General features: G+C 36.6%; 1 protein-coding gene across 2 annotated transcripts in view; it reads right to left on the reverse strand.

The window, feature by feature from the left end:
- Positions 1-23,001, reverse strand: part of PARG (poly(ADP-ribose) glycohydrolase) — a 113,514-nt gene that overhangs the window by 42,013 nt on the left and 48,500 nt on the right. For both annotated transcript variants that reach the window (XM_060126750.1, XM_060126749.1), the window contains 4 exons: positions 21,015-21,107; positions 13,099-13,256; positions 5,559-5,638; positions 949-1,009 (listed from right to left, as the gene is read on the reverse strand). In XM_060126750.1, the coding sequence (XP_059982733.1) occupies positions 949-1,009; positions 5,559-5,638; positions 13,099-13,256; positions 21,015-21,107 (392 nt within the window). The remainder of the gene's footprint in view (positions 1-948; positions 1,010-5,558; positions 5,639-13,098; positions 13,257-21,014; positions 21,108-23,001) is intronic.

The raw sequence follows: 23,001 nt of genomic DNA on the forward strand, positions 1-23,001 counted from the left end.
ATCATCTCAGCCATGGAGTCAGCCTCCTAAAGTGAGTTTGTTTTTCCTCCACCTCACAAATAAACATCTTTGATGGATGAAAACACAGGAAAGCCATCTAAGCATATGTGCTTTCTCAAGTTAATTACTTTAAGAGTGAGTCCCTTTCATCACTAATTCTAAACAAAACAATTACAAACTATGATAAAAATTATTAGAAAGTGAAAATGAAGAGGCACTGATTAACATGAATGCACATCCAAAATATGCATTTAGCATGTTTAATCATGTCGTCACATGCACTGAAACAGTAGATACATTCTTCTCTAAGTGCTTTGGGAATTTGTTCCAGGTTAGAAAATGTGTTGACTATTTCAAGGCACTAAAGGAACTTACATATCTGAATAAACTCAGATTGCTTATTATTCTCCTCAGTATTTGCAGGTAAATAAGAAAAAACCCTAGTAAATTAGCAACTTCCACAAAATTGCCAATAGTACATGTTGACAACCAAACTTCAAAACTCTTGTCACTCAGACAAATACTAAGTAACTATGATTTACATTTTAGTTTAGTAAAAATAAAACTTCCTAATCTTGTCCTCCAGAAAGAAAAGCAATAAAATACAAACATTAACCATAAAACCAAGGGTAAGGAGGAACGTTAAATATTGGTGTTTAATGTTAGTGTCTTCACACAGAAAACTCCTAATTCTAAACAGGACTTTGTTTCAGAAGATAAAACTAAAGCAAAAGAGTAGAAGTGAAAGGGTTGCAGACTTTGATTCAAAAGGCATGACCTTTCTAACAATGAGAGCTATCAATTGATCATTTTAAGAAGAAATTCCCTGGTACTAGGGCAATTAGGAGGTTGGGAAACCATCTTTTCAAGGGCTGTAAAATACAATCGTCTCATGGTGAAAGAGTCCTTCCAATTCTAAGATTCCAGGATTATTTACATTATTATTACCTTTCCCACTCTGGAAAATCTTCAAGACTCTGTCTCGTAAATGTCACCAACCCAGTAGGTTCTACAAAAGCAATAAAAGAGAAACACACCCAAAATAAGTATTGAGTTTGAAAAGATTATATATATTCAGTAAAAGAATGGGTCTAACACTGGCTGTAAAGCTAATCAGGAAAAACCAAGCCTGGTACTGGAATACAACAGAAGATTGATTTAAAATAATATTATCCTTACAATAGGAATTCTTTCTACAAAATAGTAAATAAGCCCTCCCTAAGACACAAAACTATACAGAAAACAGCACGACAGTAGGATTTGCATGCTGGTACTTTTTGGTTAAGTTTTCCAAACTGAACATACTTTTAAAAAATCCTTGGGGGGGGGGGCTTCCCTGGTGGCGCAGTGGTTGAGAGTCCGCCTGCTGATGCAGGGGACACGGGTTCGTGCCCCAGTCCGGGAAGATCCCACATGCCGCGGAGCGGCTAGGCCCGTGAGCCATGGCCACTGAGCCTGCGCATCCGGAGCCTGTGCTCCACAACGGAAGAGGCCACAACAGTGAGAGGCCCGTGTATCGCAAAAAAAAAAAAAAAAAAAAAAAAAAAAAAATCCTTGGGGGAAAAAAGGATGCACAATGGATATAGCTTATACAACAAAGACAAACTAACTTTTAATTTGTAAACTCCTCAAAAAAAAAAAGCCTTAACCCTACACCTAAAGACTGGTAAATGTATACACATTTATGTGTTTTATAATAAAATAATATGTCTAAGATTAAAAAAGAAAATTGCTGGCATGTCCTTTGAGGTTGACACAGCTAAACCCAGGGCTTAGATGATATGCAAGTGCTCTATTTAAAGGCACCTTTGCCAGAAGGAGGAATTACTGTATTCTAAGAGGTTAGAGAAGAATGATGACATAGTTTTCAAGGAGCAATAGATATGAGAGGATCAAAATGCAGTAAATTTTAGAGAATCAGATCCTTTTTTGTTAGATTTACTTTTTTTTTTTTAAATAGTGGCAAAAGCAAAAAATAAATCATCTGGCCAAAAGAAATTTGTTTGATTCAAATCAAAGAACAAACTAAAAAGGCCAGGCCATTTCTGTTTTCTTCTGTTTTAAAAAAAAAAATGCTCTTAAGCAGAGAGAACTATGTCAGGAACTATTAGTGATAATGGTGGTAGAGTCCCAGTGAAAGCTTGGCAATCATTTCATTCCTTCGGATGATTCCACATTTCTCTGCTCTCAGTCACAAGCAGCAACAATCCAAAAATCATATGGAGTAGTTACAGTAGAAAACAGAATTTTGTTAACGTGAGTTACAAAATATTCTTTAGATGTCTAACTTTCTTTAAGACAAATGGATAGCATAGTTAAAATTCACAAGTCAAATAATTCAAACACTAGAGAAGCAATTCTATTAATAGGAAACTAATGTCTGTGTCATCATTCAATAATTTAGCAGAAAAGTAAGAACATTAAATGTCTCTCATATATACTAGGAGAGACCAAGAGAAATTAAAAAATGAAAATTTCTGGCAAAGCAAGAGAAAAGGATGAAGAACATGGCTCTTTAGATATAATTAATAACAAAAAAAAACCCTTGAGAACATGCCTACTACCTTTCTTCCATAGAAAGGCACCTTTCACACCAGAATAGGTTATTTTGGTGAATCAAATATTTCCTTTAATAAAATCACAATATATACTGCATATGAGTCATCACTTTTTTGTTTTAAGATCATCCAAATTTCTTTTTAATCTTTTATTTTTTTTTAATTTTTTCACCACACCGTACAGCATGTGGGATCTTAGTTCCCTGACTAGGGATTGAACCCACACCCCCTGCATTGGAAGTGCAGAGTCTTAACCACTGGACCGCCAGGGAAGTCCCAAGCCATCACTTTATAAATATTCCATTTATAAGATAGTTTTATCTAAAATTATATTGAAAATAATTCAAAAAGCTCTTTAAAATCTTTCAATCTCAAGAGCCTCACTACAAATATAAAATATATACTGACATCCTTGAAAAGGTGGTCCTGATGAAATTATATTTTATCAATTCTAAAAAGCATATTTTTCACGTATTAAGTTTCTGAAACTAGGACATATCTCACATAGTCAAAGGTAACTAGCCATTGCTATTGGTCTGCATTAAAGCTGAATTTTTCCAGAGAAGATATGCATCTGCTTCTACCGTCATCTGGGGCCACCACCAACCTGAAATCAGTCTGAATTAAATCTTCTGTTGCAGGCTTCCGTGGATCACACTGGTAATATGACTTCAGACCTCAGACTTGCGGCTCGTGGTTCAAATTCTCAGGGAAGATTTTTTGGGCGCCCTCTCTACCTAGGTTGACACTTGCAGTTTCTTTGTTGTCCCCTTTCTGCATGGCCAAGTTAATTTCTCACTTATTCTTATACTAAGGATACAGACCTCTGGTATACCAGCTTTGTAAGAGATATCTCCTACAACTCCCCATCCTGAGTGTTTTTTCCTTTGTAGTGGTACCTAACATAATGAAACTTCTTACCATATATCATGTCCTAGAGTTGATGAAATATGGTACTTTAAATAGGTTTCTATAGTTTCTATTCAGTAGACTCTAGAACATTCTATAGAAAGTAATTATTAAATTGAAAACCTCTTTTATTCTATTTAGTATTTCCTCCTTAAGCCTGTAGCTTTATATCCTAAAAACCTATAGTATGTCTTACTATATTTCTACAAAGAACCAAATTACCATGTACAGTGAAAAAGTCAGAAAATAAAACGTCTAATTACAATTTATTTTTTCAGCCTAATTCCCAATACTTATGATGATTTAAGGACTTCCCTGGTGGTCCAGTGGTTAAGACTCCGTGCTCCCAATGCAGGGGCTCAGTGTTCGATGCTGGTCAGGGAACTAGATCCCGCATGCTGCAACTAAAGATCCTACATGCCACAACTAAAGATCTCACATGCCACAACCAAAGATCCTGCATGCCATAACCAAAGATCCCACGTGCTGCAACTAAAGACCCAGAGCAAATAAATAAATAAATATTTTTAAAAAAATGTATGATGAAAAAATAAATAAAAAATATGTATGATGATTTATAAATTTCTAGTTGAAAAAACAAAATTTTAGCTTCTTCTCTCAAAGTGTTTAAAATCCTAAAATTTGGAAAGGCAAGCTGGCTTTTAGAGCAGACATGCAGGATTTGACTTCAGGGACACAAAAGTAAACCCTGAATTACTTAGAAACAGTAATGGAATTCATTCTATTTAGATTTAGAATAGCAAAATATATACTCATCTTTCTAACAAATTAGTACAAATTCTAATTAGGTTTCACGTCTCATAAGCCCCAGTGAGCATTCTCTTTCCTTACTATTTCATTCAGTACAGAGCACAAAACAAAAAATGATAAGCTAAGAAATAACTCCCTGCATGCTGCAACAAAGATCCACGTGCCACAACTAAGACCTGACGCAGCCAAATAAACAAAAACAAACAAAAAAAAACAAAACAGGAAAAAAAAATAACCCTCTATCAAAAGAAGCCTATGAATTTTCCCCTTAAATTATCAAAATCCTGATTATTGATTTCTTTCCCCCAAATTTGTACAATGTCCAATAGCAATACATTCAAAAGGAAAAGAATGCCAAGTACACTAGGATGTGAGATTACTTACTAAGGGAAGGATATGAGAAAAATGACCTTAAAATAATTCAGTGATGTATTTTAAGACAATCCCACAACTTGGACAAACAGAACTGAAAAGAACTCATTTCACTTGACCTGTTCTACTTAGCAAAAGCAAACTTTTGAGATGTTCTGGCTTCCTTTATAATTACTTTGCAGGAAAGGCTACCCATGATAATAGCTAACATTTATTAAGCATGTAACTTCTGATTTAGTATTTACAACTACCCAATGAGGTAAGTTATCATTATTCTTTTATTTTACAGATGAAGAAACTGAGGCTTAGAGATGTTAAGAAACTTGTCTGTGGGTCTGTGATCACCCAGCTCCTAGGATAAGGGTGGCAACACCCATCTAATATTAGCTGGTCACTACCAGCATTGGCTAGACATTTACCACTACTGCCTCAGGTGCTATGATTAGCCTCTGGGAAAAGAAGATGGCTGGCTGAGGTCCAACAGAGGAAGAAAGACATGTAAACTCTAAGTACAAACACTGTTTTATAAGAACTCTACAAAGGGCTGAAGGAGGCACAAAAGAGAGGGATGGGTAGGAAGGCAATGAATTGGTTAACCCCTGCAAATAAACTAATTGTAATAGTCAATGTTTCTTTAAATAAAGAATATCTAAAATGTATCTCCCAGTCAATATACTTTCTTCTGAAAGTATTAATTTACTATTTTTATTCATGAACATCCACTAGCGTATGTTACGCTAGTCTAATTTCAGAGTATATAAAACCCATACACATTCATAGCACACATTTACATATACACAAAACAAATGCATAAAATCTAGATATTGAATTATTATTGTTTTAATGTGGTTTGGGGAGGAAAGTGTACTTTAAACACAAAATGTTTTTGACCTGTCTGAACTGTCCCCCTCAGTGACAAAAATTACGGTAAGAATGAAAGGAATGTACTTTTCTCTGTGACTCTTCTAAAGTAGCAGAAGAGTGTTTTAAGTTTCTCTGGTTTCCTTGATGAACGTCCTTCAAACAACCTGAAAGAGATGGAAAATAAAAGAGTGTAAGGATGATTCTAAATGCCTTAATGATTCTTAGAAAACTAAATCTATACTGCTACTAAGTAATAAAAGAAGTAATTCTTCCAGAAGGCAATTCTGTAACGACAGAAAACTGGGAAACTGTTTGGATTCAAACAGAATCTGAAGAGGACTGAGACCAACTAGAACCAGGCTTCTACAAAGTTGTTCATGTCAGATGGCACTCTCTAACAACCACGTTCCTCCAGTCTATCTTTCTGTGGGGCACCATCTGGTCCCCCAAAGTCAATTAGGCCAGTGAGTTAATGCTTGATCATGGCAAATACTATATATAATTCATAATATTACCAGGTAGTTAAATGATTGAACGAAAATGGTATCTGAAAAAAAATCCACATGACTGTTTGGGGGTGGGGTGCAGCTAGGATAACAACAAGCAGGTATGACAAAATATTGGCGAACTGACCAATCCTTGGTGATTAAACACATATACCCTTCGTATGGTGACCAAAACAATGCCTACCCTAGGTCATCCAGTTTCCAGCAACCTGGACTTGCACTACTTAATTTAGTTTTCTTTGAAATGACATGGCATTGTTATTGGTAACACATAATGCAATTTATCCTGAGGAAAGAAAAGTAAGGCTTTGAAAGCATATGACCTCAGTAAGTAGTTCACCAAAAGATTTCTAACACAAAAGCATGCTTTCAGGCACAAGATCTAGCTTTACAAAGGTATTTAAAAATTGCAAAGAAATTCTATGGCTATAAACGATGAAGTATTAGTCATCTGCTTCTAGTCATATACTCTTGCTCTAAAACCAGAAACCCTTCAAGTAAAAGTCCACTTTAATAAGTGCCGAAATGGGTAAAATTTTTCATGATTAGAAAAACAAGCTTATGTAACTATGCAGAGAGGGAAAAGTTAATTCTATGAGAAAATCCTATTGAGCAAATGAAATGAATTAGGAAAAGGGAAGGAAATGTAGATTTCAAATGATCCTGTTTCCAATGATCTGAAATTCTTTATTCAGGGTCAATTTCTGAGAAAACAATTTACATGAATACTTATTTCCTGAAAAGAACGCTAAATGTCAGAAAGCATTTTAACGAAATCTGAAATCTAATTAATGTTTAAAAGTAGTTTGAGTGCCTGTGTGAAAATTTTTTCTCATCTAAAAGACTGTATTTTCTAAAATGTTTGTAACAAATACTCTTAAAATCCAGCTGCCTGCTGAAAGAAAATCTTTGCAAACACAGGTTTCAGTTCAGTTTCTTCTGCGAAATGTCAGCCAGAATAGAGCTTGTTTAAATCAAAATGACAGTCAAAATGAAGAAGCCACTTGGCAGTTTAATTAAACATCCTGTATCAAATAAATATGATTTACCAAATGAATACCTTGGGATCCATTGCAAAATCCCTTTCTAGGTTTACTACTTAGTAGAGGGAATCAGGATAAATACAAAGGCAGCTATCACCTTTTTTTTAGAGATGAACTGATGTACTTACTATACAACTCAATTAAGGGGAAAAAGTTCCTCTTCATAGAGCTGTTGCATAATGCGTGAAAATGGCTATTGCCCTTAAGAAATAATTCCCCCAAATGTAAAAAGCATCCCTAGCTTCAGCATGTGATCATTTATTTATAAAATCACATAAAAGTTAACATATTTAATAACCATGATGGCAAATTATTAACCTTAGGAGACTCTTGGGACTGCATATTTATTACCTTAGCAATATGGACTTTCCTGGAAAGATTATATGTCTGTTATTATCACCCACTACAAATGAGCACTACTGTTTATTTTACAGGTCCAAATCTTATAGGTACAAATCAAGCAGAATCTCAATGCATTCTCTTTCTTCATTGCTCCAAGTCTAATTTCAAATCACTATGCAACCAAATACGCTTTCCATCTTCCTGATGGAGAAGTGTGTGTGGGGTGGCGTCTGGGACACAACAGGGAGGTAGAAAATAAGGCAAGATGAAGCAGGTTTAAAATCTTTGCATCAATTCTCAGATTTCGCTTTGTAAAATTTTAAAGTACCACGAATAGCCACCTAAATAAAATGAGTTATTCTGGTATGGAAGCAAGTGAAAATAACATAAAAACACAGGCAATCTGCATGAGAGAAAGCCACAAGAGTGATGTACTATCTGAAGGACAGTGTTTGGGGTGGCGGCGGGGGGAGGGGTGGTGGTGATGGGGAGATAGACAAAGGGACTGAGGACAGAGCTGAGAAAGGAAGAGACAGAAAGATGGGACTGACAAGACAGAGAGAAGAGAAAGAGACAGAAGTTGGGTTGAAGACAGAAGAGGGTATGAGAGACAGAAACTCGCAGAGAAAGACACGCAGAGAGACAAACAGAAAAAGACAGAGACTCAGAGAGAATGAGACCTTCTCATAATAATCAAGCACCATCCCAGTTTTTTTTTTTAACTCCTCAACACCATTTTTTGTTGTTGTTGTTAATTTAGATTTTCAAGTCCTGGGGTTTTTTTTGTTTTTTTTTTGCTGTGCTGCACGTGATGTGGGATCTGTTTCAAGACCATGGATCAAACCCGCACCCCCTGCAGTAGAAGCATGGAGTCTTAACCACTGGACTGCCAGGGAAATCCCTGGATCCCTGGGTATGTATACTTGAAGGCATATTTTGAGTCAGCAGGCGTGCATGTAAACATGCACATAAACTAGGCCATAATAACCCCTCCACACGTAGGGAAGACATTTTAGCATTTAACCAAATGATAATTACAGATTATTAAAGAAAATAAACAGAAAAAGCCAGTTAGGCAACCTCACTCTTGTTCTAAACAAAACTTTTATTTTCAAGGGAATAAGTCAATCAAGGGTCAGCTACTTATTAACTGGTGTTTTTCTTTCCATACATATAAAGAGAAACATAGTTTAATAAAATCTTTCCCTGAATGGAATATTGATAACATTACTAGAATTGGATTCTAGACACACACACACACTCCCATGTGATTTCAAGTTAAGGATTAATCCTATTAGTATACAGTAAATCAAACCTAAAGCACTATAACCTCCACTTTAAAGTGGAAGCAAATGATAATCCGGAACCCAGCCAGAAAGTCATTCTTGGCTTTTCTGTGAAGCACTGTGCCATATGGCCCTGACAGCATTTTCAATCCACGGAAGAGACAGATGTAAAAGCCTCCTGGGCTGACCACTGCTGCAACCCACAATTAATCTCTGACCATCAGTTTCTAAGCAATCTCAGAAGCATCGATGCTAATCACATTGGAAGCCTTTATAAGAATGTTTAGGCCCTGAAAGGCAAGCAGGGGAAAAGGTCAGGGGAATTTAACATAACTAAGCAGGGCTGGAAGAACACAAGGATAAATAAAAAAGGGAAGACCTATTCAATTTATTGACATCAGCTTGCCACCACAAACTCTTACTATTTTTCTTATTCAATCAACTGGCTAGCCTTTGGAGACTAAATACACTCACACACACACACAACTCCTAACTGGCAGAAACTATAATCATAAACAGCAATTATGCAAAAAAGAAAACATGACAACAACAAAATGCTCCATAATCTGCTTACCAAATGGCTCATCAAATTAGGTAGTTGATCTTTCATAAGCCACACGAAAAAGGGGAATTACTGGTTGTTTTTCATTTCTGGAGTGCACGCAGAGCATTTTGCTCTTGAGAGGAAGTGAGACATAACAAAACAGCAATGAGTTTGAACAGAAGACAGTGTTCAAGTCCCACTGCTGCTACAAGTCATTTACTCTCACTGAACCTATTAGTATAGAAGCTTCCCAACTAGAAACTTCCAGAGATAGAAAATCAAAGTGAGCTGCCAATAGACAGCATCAATGATCGCGAATAGTTGCGGTTGTTGGCTGTTTTCGGCTTATGAAAACACATTCATCTCACTGAGAGACAAGTGCAGACATCCTGACTGTTGAGGATTCCCTAAAACAACTGTGGAAACTACCACAGGTTTCACCTGCCTTAATTAATTTTCAGTGTTCTGGTGACACTGGTGAACATCTGGTGAACATCCATCAGCCAGGAAGACAAGAGCATGCCTGGTTTCAAACCTTCAACAGACCTACCTACTTAAACTCTTATTTGGTAAAAATGCTACCAGGATACTGCAAGCTTAAATCCCTCATGGTCATTCTGGACTGGAAATAATTCTTACAGATCAAGAATTATTTCTAGGGATAATTCTAATTTCCGACTACCTATGATGTAAAAAACTATTAATCTGATTCATTCAAAAAGAGGCTATAGGGCTTCCCTGGTGGCGCAGGGGTTAAGAATCCGCCTGCCAACACAGCAGACATGGGTTCGAACCCTGGTCCAGGAAGATCCCACATGCCGCGGAACAACTAAGCCCGCGCTCCACAACTACTGAGCCTGTGCTCTAGAGCCCGTAAGCCACAACTACTGAGCCCACGTGCCACAACTACTGAAGCCCGTGTGCCTAGAGCCCATGCTGTGCAACAAGAGAAGCCACCACAATGAGAAGCCTGCTCACCGCAACAAAGAATAGCCCCTGCTTGCCCCAGAGAACCAGAGAAAAAGCCTGCGCAAAGCAACGAAGACCCAACACAGCCAAAAACAGATAAATAAACAAAATTATTTATTTATTTTTTTAAAAAGAGCCCACTGATATGATGCACCGAAAAGGACACAACATCAGTTCTCTGCTATTTCTGTCAAAAATTCAGTGACCTCACTCCATTTGTGAAAAAAATGTCAGTCAAATCCGACTGAAGAACATACTACAAAATAACTGAGGAGTAGTCTTCAAAAGTGTCAAAGTCATGAAAGAAAAGGAAAAATGAAATAACAGGGTAGAGGAGACTTAGAAAACTACAGTAGCCCCCCTTACCTGTAGGAAATCCAAGACTCCCCAGTGGCTGCCTGAAACCTTGGACAATATGGAACCCTATGTATACTATGTTTTTCCCTACAGATATATACCTAATGATAAAGTTTAATTTATAAATTAGGCACAGTAACGCATTAACAACAATAACTATAATAAAGTAGAACAATTATACTAATATACTGTAATAAAAGTTATGTGAATGTGGTCTTTAGCTTTCAAAATATCCTATTGTACATATTTAATGCCTTTTCCTCTTAACTAAGCACTTATCACACACATTGGCCATAACTTGTGCAGTTTGAGGTGTAACAGCAAAACTACCATAAATTTCTTTTTCCTTCTTCTTAATTCCATGGACAGAAGCACTTTACAGCTTTTCTTTGTCATATCCCAACTGCCATCATCACTACTCCTCTGCTTGGGGTCCATTATTACGTAAAATAAGGGTTACTTGAACACAAGCACTGCGATGCCTCAATAGCTGATCTGATAACCAAGTCAGGCTACTAAGTGACTAACAGGTGGGATACGCTGGACAAAGGGATGATTCATGTCCTGGATGGGAAGGAGTGGGACAGTACAAGATTCCATCATGCTACTCAGAATGGTGTGCAATTTAAAACTTACGAATTGTTTGGAATTTTCCATTTAATATTTTCAGACTGTGGTTGACTGTAGGTAACTGAAACCATGGAAAGCGAGCCACAGATAATAAGGGACTACTGTAGGGACTTCCCTGGTGGTGTAGTGGATAAGATTCCACGCTCCCAGTGCAATGGGCCCAAGTTCAATCCCTGGTCAGGGAACTAGATCCCACATGCATGCCACAACTAAGGAGCCCATATGCCACAACTTAGGAGACCATGTGCTGCAACTAAGGAGCCCGCCTGCTGCAACTAACACCCCACACAACCAAATAAATAAATAAATATAAAAATTTTTGAAAATAAATAAATGGTCTTTTAAAAAAAAAGAGGGGACTACTGTAAACACAGTGTGGGATACTGGGAGGATTCTGGATCAGAAAAATACAGTACAAAAACTTTTGGAGGGCTTCCCTGGTGGCACAGCGGTTGAGGGTCCGCCTGCCGATGCAGGGGACATGGGTTTGTGCCCCGGTCCAGGAAGATCCCACATGCCGCGGATCGGCTAGGCCCGTGAGCCATGGCCGCTGAGCCTGCGCGTCCGGAGCCTGTGCTCCGCAACGGGAGAGGCCACAACAGTGAGAGGCCTGCCTACCGCAAAAAAACAAAACAAAACAAAAAACCCAAAAAACTCTTGGAATTCAAATAAGGTCTGTAGTTCAGTTAACAGTATTATACCAATGTTGATTTCCTGGTTTTGATAACTTTACTATGGTTACAAAGTACGGTTACATAGTAATATTAACATAAGGGGAAGTTAAGGAGAGTTGTATTCGAGATCTCTCAGTACTATTTCTGCAACTTTTTTACACATCTAAAATTCATTAGAAATAAAGTTTTTAACGAGACAACATTAAAAAGGTAAACTAAAATAAGTGGCATTACCACACCAATCAACTTTGAACACAAAAACAGAACAGCAAACAGAACTTTGTCAACTTTGAGCAAAGTCATGTGACTTTGCTCCATCACTACATCTCCTTCTCTGTACCCTGTCCACACTGCCCCACCCCTCAGAGGCAGGAGATGGGGATTAGAGGGAGGTAATGGAGGAGGACATTACACACAGTCTACTGGGAAAGAGGAGCATATACTGGAACAATTTTCTGAAGGCCTGCTCCTGACATTAGGGGGGAAAAACCTCACATTTTACTCACAGATCCCATAAAGATAATTCTCAGGTGAAAAACAGAGATAGGGGGTGGAGGGGGGGGGTTGGAGGGAGGAAAAAACCAATAATCATTTGCCAAGAAGATTTTACAATGTTTTTGTGTAAATGATGGAGAAAGTAATAATGTGGGAAAATGGTTAAAATCTAAAACTTTATCAACCTTCACAACACATTACTTTAATCAAATAAGTTAAACATTATTTTGTCTTCCTTTTAAAAAATATTAGATTAATAAATTAATCATGTCTATAAAAAGTCAAAGTCAACTTTCACTTTTGCTTTTTGTCTTAAGAACTGTATTTTCAAGTCTCATAAGACAGTCAGTCTCATGACTCTAAACTCACACTTTACAGAAAGGAGTACTCGTACTCACTCCAGCTTTAACATTATTTCAGCATACAAAGAATATAATGTACAACAAATGTTCTGTGACTAAATAATCACACGGAACAGGCATAAGGAATTCAGGGCACTTAGAGGAGGAGGACAACCTGACAGAGTGGAAAGAACATGTGCCTTGGAGTAAGACAGACCTGAGACTAAACTTTAGCTCTGTGACTTACTGGCTCCTGGACCCAAAGCAAGTTTTGTTAACCATGAACTTTAATTATCTTGCCTGCAAAATAGCAAAAATATCACTTAACTCACTGTATTGTAAAGATTAAATTAGATAATTGTACATAAAATGTTTGGCAAATCACTCAATGCCAACCCTCCATTTTAATGTTAAAAAGGGGTTCACTGAAAACATACCGATTGAAGTTAATATCTGGATAACTAGAATACTCCGATTTCATCTTAGCATTGCGCCGTGGAAATGTGCAGAAGAAAGCATTAGCTAAAAGACTAGCAATCTGTTCCTGTGACATTGTGATGGAATGATTCATCTTCTGTTTCAGGAGCGGTATTGGCTGATAGAGGAAACACAAATACAGACAAGAAGAGCAATAATTAGTTTAGCAATTTCAAAAGCAGAGGCACCAAATTGCATTTGCTAAATTAAGGTAGGAATAATTTCAGGCCACTCTTGAATCCTTAAATCAGCAATACTGTTGAAGTCAAGAGCAGTTCATCAAGGATGATTGGGAAAATGTACTTGTTTGACAAAGTGCAGATTTCTAATCAATAATAATGATAGTGAAGAGAACACAAAACATTACTTGTATTAATGAAAAATGAGATTCCTTTAGCAAGTAAGAAATAAAAACACATTACACATGTAATGAAAAATTAAAACAAAGGATGGAACAGAAAAATGTAATGTTGAGTTTAGCTACTACTGCATATGCTAAATTTTGTTCTCACTTATATTAAAGATTATTGGACAGAGCAATTTTTCTATTTCAGTCCTAAAGAAAATGAACTAAGGAAAATAATTCAATAAATAAGTCTTTTCCTTCTAATTTTGAATTACACTTCTCATTGACAATTTATAAGACCCAAATCTAATTTTATTAAAGCAATTAATGGAACATGTATACACAGACTTATTTATGTATAACCTGTAAGAATATAGGCATTTCCTACATAATCATTTCAAGTCAAGGAAGATGCAGGACATTTCTCCCTCAAGTTTTTTACATCTGAAATGTCTTCAAGTTATACCAAACCCAAACTGACTAACCTTTTATTTTTAGTATATTCCACAGGACCTGAGTATTGCGTTCAGTGAGTTTTATTCTGTTTTAAATGTTTAAACTGTATGTTTTTAAAGTCATGCTGGGAAAGCCAAAGACCAACTGCCAATTTACATCAGTTGTTAAGCTTCAAAATGCTCCAACATAATATTTAGGGACGCTTTTCCTATTCCCTTTAATAAGTCAGAACTAAGAATCCTGGATATCTACTTTAATTCAAAACAGTATGCATAGAGAACTGTCCTGATCACATCTCAGGAATCAACACTCAAAATGAAACTGAGGAAAGGCAGGCAAGACAAATGAACTATAACAATTAGCTTTTCTCTAACAGAAAACATACATCATTGCTAGAATAAGAGTTTGCTAGAAAAAGAAAATGCTAAACTTGCAGTTCAACTATTTGCCTTGGGAAAATACAAAAGTAAACAAACAGGAAATATCAAGAATTTATTTTTATTAGGGTAAACAAAATTCTCTCCTTTTAGGCCTTAGCAAACACCAGTTCTAAGAAAGAAGCAATAGAGAGCTCATATTGATCTTCATTTTCCTTCCTATACATTTATTTACAGCCCAGCCATGAGTTTAGAAAAGGTGACAAAGTATCAATGGCTTAAAGCACACTGTTCCTTGGTTTTAGTAAGAAATGAGTTTTTAACTACCATTTACCAGGTTATCCACAAAAATGATTTTAGGCTTAATGGACTTAAAACACAAACATTTCTTGTTTCCCAAATAACTAAATAAGTATAATTTAAAATATAATAAGTTATTTGTTCTCCTGGTGAGGAGAAATGCTGAAAGCTAACACTTGGGGAAAACTAGAGGATGTAAATCTTATCATCGAGCACTCAGCTAGGTAAAATAAGACACTGGTTAATATGAATGAAGACCTCTCATCAGAAAGAGAAATTAAGGAAACAATCCCATTCACCCTTGCAACAAAAAGAATAAAATACCTAGGAATAAACCTACCTAAGGAGGTAAAAGACCTGTACTCAGAAAACTATAAGACACTGATGAAAGAAATCAAAGATGACACAAACAGATGGAGAGATATACCATGTTCTTATATTAGAAGAATCAATATTGTGAAAATGACCATACCGAAAGCAATCTACAGATTCAATGCAATCCCTATCAAATAACCAATGACAATTTTTACAGAACCTGAACAAAAAAAATCTTAAAATTTGTATGGAGACACAAAAGACCCCTAATAGCCAAAGCAATCTTGAGGGAAAAATACAGAGCTGGAGGAATAAGACTCCCTGACTTCAGACTACACTTTACAAAGCTACAGTAATCAAGACAATATGGTACTGGCACAGAAACAGAAATACAGATCAATGGAACAGGATAGAAAGCCCAGAGGTAAACCCACGCACCTATGGTCAACTAATCTATGACAAAGGAGGCAAGGATATACAATGGAGAAAAGAGGGTCTCTTCAATAAGTGGTGCTGGGAAAACTGGACAGCTACATGTAAAAGAATGAAATTAGAACACTCCCTAACACCATACACAAAACTAAACTCAAAATGGATTTGAGACCTAAATGTAAGACCGGACACTATAAAACTCTTAGAGGAAAACACTGGAAGAACGCTCCTTGACATAAATCACAGCAAGATCTTTTTGGACCCACCTCCTAGAGAAATGGAAATAAAAACAAAAATAAAATGGGACCTAATGAAACTTCAAAGCTTTTGCACAGCAAAGGAAACCATAAACAAGACGAAAAGACAACCCTCAGAATGGGAGAAAATATTTGCAAATGAATCAATGGACAAAGGATTAATCTCCAAAATATATAAACAGCTCACACAGTTCAATATTAAAGAAACAAACAACCCAATCCAAAAATGGGCAGAAGACCTAAACAGACATTTCTCCAAAGAAGACATACAGACGGCCAAGAAGCACATGAAAAGCTGCTCAACATCACTAATTATTAGAGAAATGCAAATCAAAACTACAACGAGGTATCATCTCACACCAGTTAAAATGGGCATCATCAGAAGATCCACGAACAACAAATGCTGGAGAGGATGTGGAGAAAAGGGAACCCTCTTGCACTGTTGGTGGGAATGTAAACTGATACAGCCACTATGGAGAACAGTATGGAGGTTCCTTAAAAAACTAAAAATAGGGCTTCCCTGGTGGCGCAGTGGTTGAGAATCTGCCTGCTAATGCAGGGGACACGGGTTCGAGCCCTGGTCTGGGAGGATCCCACATGCCACGGAGCAACTAGGCCCGTGAGCCACAACTGCTGAGCCTGTGCGTCTGGAGCCTGTGCTCCGCAACAAGAGAGGCCACGATAGTGAGAGGCCCGCGCGCCGCGATGAAGAGTGGCCCCCGCTTGCCGCAACTAGAGAAAGCCCTCGCACAGAAATGAAGACACAACACAGCCATAAACAAATAAATAAATAAATTAAAAAAAAAAAAAAAAAAACTAAAAATAGAATTACCATATGATCCAGCAATCCCACTACTGGGCATATACCCAAAGAAAACCATAATTCAAAAAGACACATGCACCCCAATGTTCATTGCAGCACTACTTACAATAGCCAGGTCATAGAAGCAACCTAAATGCCCATCGACAGACAAATGGATAAAGAAGTTGTGGTACATATATACAATGGAATATTACTCAGCCATAAAAAGGAACGAAATTGAGTCATTTGTTGAGACGTGGATGGATCTAAAGACTGTCCCACAGAGTGAAGTAAGTCAGAAAGAGAAAAACAAATATTGTATATTAACGCATGTATGTGGAACCTAGAAAAATGGTACAGATGAACCGGTTTGCAGGGCAGAAGTTCAGACACAGATGTAGAGAACAAACGTATGGACACCAAGGGGGGAAAACTGCGGTGGGGTGGGGATGGTGGTGTGCTAAATTGGGCGATTGGGATTGACATGTATACACTGATGTATGTAAAATTGATGACTAATAAGAACCTGCAGTATAAAAAAACAAAAAAATAAAACAACTAATACTAAACTTTCTTTGGGTTATTTGTATGGAAATATGTTAATATAAATGTTTCAGACATTACATGAAATTTCTAAAAATCTTGTATGTTCTGGTATAATGTTATAAGTCATAATTCTAGTTATTACTTTAAAATGTATATCTCAGAAATAACTATACTTCCTTGTCAATTGCATTATTATGAACTTTCATCAAATCTTTAACCATGGTCATTTTTAAGTCTTTTGTCATTTACAGACAGTTCTGGGTGTACTCTGATGCTTTTGCAAAAATGTTCCTATAAAAGGGTTTCATCTTCAAGGAAGTCATGGAAAAGACTCTGACAAGTACAGGTTTCTGGTAACTGACTATACTGCTGAACTGAATGAATAAGCATTTTCAGAACTCTAATGGAAAACTGATGAATTCATAAAAGTGCTAACAAAAGATCAAGATAAAAAAATTAATTACATGGGACTGAGTGAACTGATGAGGATGATTACAATTTTTGTGACCTTCTGTTTGAATAATAATAAAAAAAATCCCACAAGGAAGGACTCAGAGGCAAAAAATATACAAATCAATTTTCACTGCAATGTAAAGGAGCTGTTACATTGGGGGAAAAAAAAAGTGATGCTGGGAAAACTGGACAGCTACATGTAAAAGAATGAAATTAGAACACTCCCTAACACCATACACAAAAATAAACTGAAAATGGATTAAAGACCTAAATGTAAGACTGGACACTAAAACTTTTAGAGGAAAACATAGGAAGAACACTCTTTGACATAAATCACAGCAAGATCTTTTTTGACCCACCTCGTAGAGTAATGGAAATAAAAACAAAAATAAGCATAATAATAAAATGAAAAATAAAAGTTTTTGCACAGCAAAGGAAATTATAAACAAGACGAAAAGACAAGTCTCAGAATGGGAGAAAATATGTGCAAACAAATCAATGGACAAAGGATTAATCTCTAAAATATATAAACAGCTCATGCAGCTCAATATTAAAAAAACAAACAACCCAATCCAAAAATGGGCAGAAGACCTAAATAGACATTTCTCCAAAGAAGACATACAGATGGCCAAGAAGCACATGAAAAGCTGCTCAACATCACTAATTATTAGAGAAATGCAAATCAAAACTACAATGAGGTATCACCTCACACCAGTTAGAATGGGCATCATCAGAAGATCCACAAACAACAAATGCTGGAGAGGATGTGGAGAAAAGGGAACCCTCTTGCACTGCTGGTGGGAATGTAAACTGATACAGCCACTATGGAGAACAGTATGGAGGTTCCTTAAAAAACTAAAAATAGAATTACCATATGGCCCAGCAATCCCACTACTGGGCATATACCCTGAGAAAACCATAATTCAAAAAGACACATGCACCCCAATGTTCACTGCAGCACTATTTACAATAGCCAGGTCATGGAAGCAACCTAAATGCCCGTCGACAGACGAATGGATAAGAAGATGTGGTAAATATATACAGTGGAATATTAGCCATACAAAGGAACGAAACTGGGTCATCTGTAGAGATATGGATGGACCTAGAGACTGTCATACAGAGTAAGTCAGAAAGAGGAAAACAAATATCGTATATTAACGCATATATGTGGAATCTAGAAAAATGGCACAGATGAACCGGTCTGCAAGGCAGAAATAGAGACACAGATGTAGTGAACAAACGTATGGACACCTGGGGGGAAAGGAGTGGGAGGGTAGGATCAATTGGGAGATTGGGATTAACATATATACACTAATATGTATAAAACAGATACTAATAAGGACCTGCTGTATAAAAAATTAAGTAATTTAAAAAAGCATGAATGAAGATCTTTCAAAAAGTTCATGTCCAAAATTTGTTTCCTTTAATTTAATTTTTATAAATCTAAAATTTACCTTTTAGATTTGGCCTAGAGAACATTAATATGATAAATCATTAAATAACAACATATGCAATTTAACTTGCCAAAGATATATTTCGATAACAAATTGAAATGTTAACTTTCACAGCAGAGATTTACCTTTTAGTCGAGGACAGAGGACAAAATTAAAATGTTCTCCCATTAGTACACTAATGGAAGGACATAGTTGTTTTAAGCCAGGAAAAAGAGATGGGAGCTGCAAATCTGATTTTGGTTCCACCCACTGACTTGTTATAGATTACAAACTTGGGTGCTTTTGAATACATATCTCATTAAGTACAATAGGGAAACCTTCTCTCTAAAGCATGAAGGGAAGAGAAGAGGAGAAAGTGATTCCTATCTAAAGGCTATATTCGGTTAATTATGAACTACAGTGAATTTAAAAAGCATTTAATTAAGCACTATGTTAGACCTGGGGACACAAAGATGATCCCCCTTCAGGGAGAATATAATCTAGGGGAGGAGACATATAAAAACATAAATTACAAAATAATGTGCTAATAATAATAAGTATGATTCGAGTGCTACAGGAGTGATAAACTTTGGCTGGGAGACGTAGGAAAGGCTTCACAAGGGGCAGAACCTAAGAGGTAGTGAGAAATTTTACTACATAAGGAAAAAAGCAAGGAGAAAAAGAGAAAAGAATGAACATGAAACATAAGCAAGCAAATAACTTCCAACATAAACAACAAGAAGTTGAGTTTTAAAATATATTTTCTCTGCCCAATAGAAAAACTTATTTCAGACACAGTGAATTAATGAGGTGAAATTATAGTTACCTAAAATTGGAAATATCACAGTATAATGCTAACAAACATGGCACACGGAAAAACATTCAGTGGTTCTCAACATTTGGACTCAGGCATTCGGACATGGCTTTTGGTTGCTCCAATGACTATGCTTGTGTTTTTTGTGCTGTTCCAATGATACACTGCAATGTGTGGGACCATCCTACACATTCAGAAATTGCTCTGCCCAAAATGTCCCTAGGGCCCCTGTGGATCAACAGTGTTAGCAGAAACCTGGCTAGCATCCATGTAGCCAGGGGGCTGGCCCTAGAAATAAATGAGAGGCGAATTCAAGCTACTGCTGTGAGAAACACAGGAAAAGAATTATGAAGAACAAACCAACAACCTCTTATAATTACATCTACAAATTCTTTGATACTCTCCCCCCTTGAGAGGCAGAGTCTAATTATCCTCTCCTTGAGTATGAGCTAGATTTACTGACTAAATTCTAATGCAGAGAAAAAATAGTGAAAGCGGTAGTGTGTGCCTTCAGAAACGAGGTCAAAAAGGCCCTGCCTCTTCCTGCCTCTCTCCTTTGGGTGGCTTTTTCTGGGGAAGTTAGCAACCATGTCACGAGGATACCCAATCAGCCTACAGAGAGCCCCACAGCAAGGAACTAAGGCCTTCTGCCAGCAGTCATGTGAGTGAGCCAGCTGAGAGGTAGCTCCTCCAGCTTCAGTCAAACCTTCAGATGACTGCAGCCCTGCCCAATACCCTGACTGAAACCACAAGAGAGATCCCGAGCCAGTACCAGTCAGCTAAGCTGCTCCCAAATTCCCAACAGAAACTGCGATAATAAAAGTTTCCTGTTTTAAACCACTAAATTTTGAGGTAGTTTGTTATGTAGCAATAAATAATACACTCCCACACAAAACAAAATAATACCAGATTCTTTCTTTTATTTTTAAAAGTTAAGAATGTATCATGAACTCATTTGTTATACAATACACTACTTTGGGGGAGAGGGGAGGAAGGAGTAGGTATTAAGCCATTTTGAAGATAAAATTTTCTAAATCCATTAGTATGCTTTGAAATAATGACTATCCTTTTTTGAAATTCAGAGATTATTTTTAAAAAAAAGAAAAAGAAGTATGAGCAAACATCAACACTGTAAACTGAAGCTCAGAAATTGAATGCTGCATTTTTAATGTCCACTCGCAGTGTTCTCTGTAGCCTCTAACCTTTTCCTTAGTATAGCAAAATCATCATACTCTGGCAAAAAACTGTTTCCCATCTCTCTGTTTGACCTTGACAATTAGAGTTTAAACGAAATTCAACTGTGAGTCTCAAGAAAGCTACTGAGGAAGAAGTTATTTCCACCAACCTGGGTGCAAATATTTGGCAGACAGAGTGCAATTTTCACCATATCAGGCAAAATGGACTGGTATAAGTGTTGAGCTTCTGCTTCTTCTAGTACCTGAAAACCAATAAAATGTTATCAGTGAATAATAACCAATGAACAAATATCTGTTATTAAATTACATATGTGCTTTATATAGGATCCCATAAGAAGGCATATTATCAGCATCATTTAACACATGCACAAGTACACCAACAGGTGCAGTAAGGAACTTACAAATTCATTTCCAAATGTATGTAATTCACCTAAATGCCCTCTGAAAATGAATCGAGTATCCCAAATATGAAATATCTACCATATCACATTCACAACTAAATAAATGCTTGCATATGAAAAACAGTACCTTCTGACCTCGGTTACATCAACTAAAAACTATTAGACCACAAAGAACTCTCTCAGAAGCCCTCAAGCTTCTACAGTCAGTAATTTAAAGAAATCACCATAAAAGCCACCCTAATCGTTTCAGAGCATATTATATGTGTCAAATCTAACCTACTGGGTAGTAAACAATGAAGTTCCAGGTGACTTACAATTTCCTTTTCTAGGCACCTTTAGGAAGTTAAAACCACGATTCCCATATCATAATTTGAAGTACAAGAAAGACGACATTCATGGCCTATTTCTGTCTTTTGTAATTTCCCATCTCTTCAATGCTTTAGAAATTACTTTAGGCCATTTAATCCAATTTCTCTCTAAACATCAGAGTATTTCTTTTAAAATACTGAAAATGAAAACACTCTTAATCTAGGGATTCTATATATACAGTCAGGATTAAAGTAAATCATGTATCTATCTGAAATCACATCTGAACTAGATAGATGAGGTCTCAGTTATAATCCAGTCTGATCCTGTCATTATTAAAGAGAAAAGAAAACTGAAGTCAAGGAGGTTACCTGATTATCCTAGACTGAAAATGTCAATTAGCAACTAAATCAGAACTAGAACCCAAGTATTCTGGCCTATATTCCACAGCTCTCCCCACTTCTCTATGTAACAAATGTTTGGGATTGATGAGGATACAGACTCTTTACAAATATCTATAGATTCCCTTTGCTATCAGGAGCTAAGCTGAAATAAAGGAATATTCATTTGTCTGTCTACAGCTGGACACAGTATGTGTATAAATAGAAAAAGTAGCAAAGATAATTTACATTCACTCTGGTTTTACAAGAAAATTCTAACAGGGCTTCCCTGGTGGTGCAGTGGTTGAGAGTCTGCCTGCCGATGCAGGGGACACGGGTTCGTGCCCCGGTCCGGGGAAGATCCCACATGCCGCGGAGCGGCTAGGGCCGTGAGCCATGGCCGCTGAGCCTGCGCATTCGGAGCCTGTGCTCCGCAATGGAAGAGGCCACAACAGTGAAAGGTCCGCGTACCGCAAAAAAAAAAAAAAAAAAAAAAAAAAAAAAAAAAAAGTTCTAACACTAAGAATTTTCTTTATACCAAAGCTCTAAAATCCAAACCTATGCCCACCTCCCTCTTTAAATTAGGAAAATGGGAAAATTGATATTCAGAATGAACAGAAAGATATTTGCAATTCAGAGAGTGTAGGATCCAATTAATCATAGGTATATAAAAAACAAGAATACAATTATTAATTCTGGGGAAAACAAAAAGTTGTACAAGAGTAGAAAAGGAATCAGATCTCAGATATGAACAGTGTTTTTACCATCCTACTAAAAAACCAATTGATCTAATTGAAATGAATATGATATCTATAGTGGAAAAGTGGGAAACATAAATAAGGCTGTTAATGGTGACAGGGTTAAGTAAACAACAGCTAAATCCTAATCTTCTATAATGGGAAGTTAACACACTAAAAAAATAAATAAAGGCTAAAAGGTTCAAAGCCTCTTCATTATAAGCCTCTTTAATGCTAATAAAAAGAAAAACTAAATTAAAAAAAATCATACATAGAAGGCATTCTATTTTAGAATTTTATTGTATATATTAA

The sequence above is a fragment of the Lagenorhynchus albirostris genome, chromosome 16, assembly GCF_949774975.1.
Source record: "Lagenorhynchus albirostris chromosome 16, mLagAlb1.1, whole genome shotgun sequence".
Classification (NCBI taxonomy): Eukaryota; Metazoa; Chordata; class Mammalia; order Artiodactyla; family Delphinidae; genus Lagenorhynchus; species Lagenorhynchus albirostris.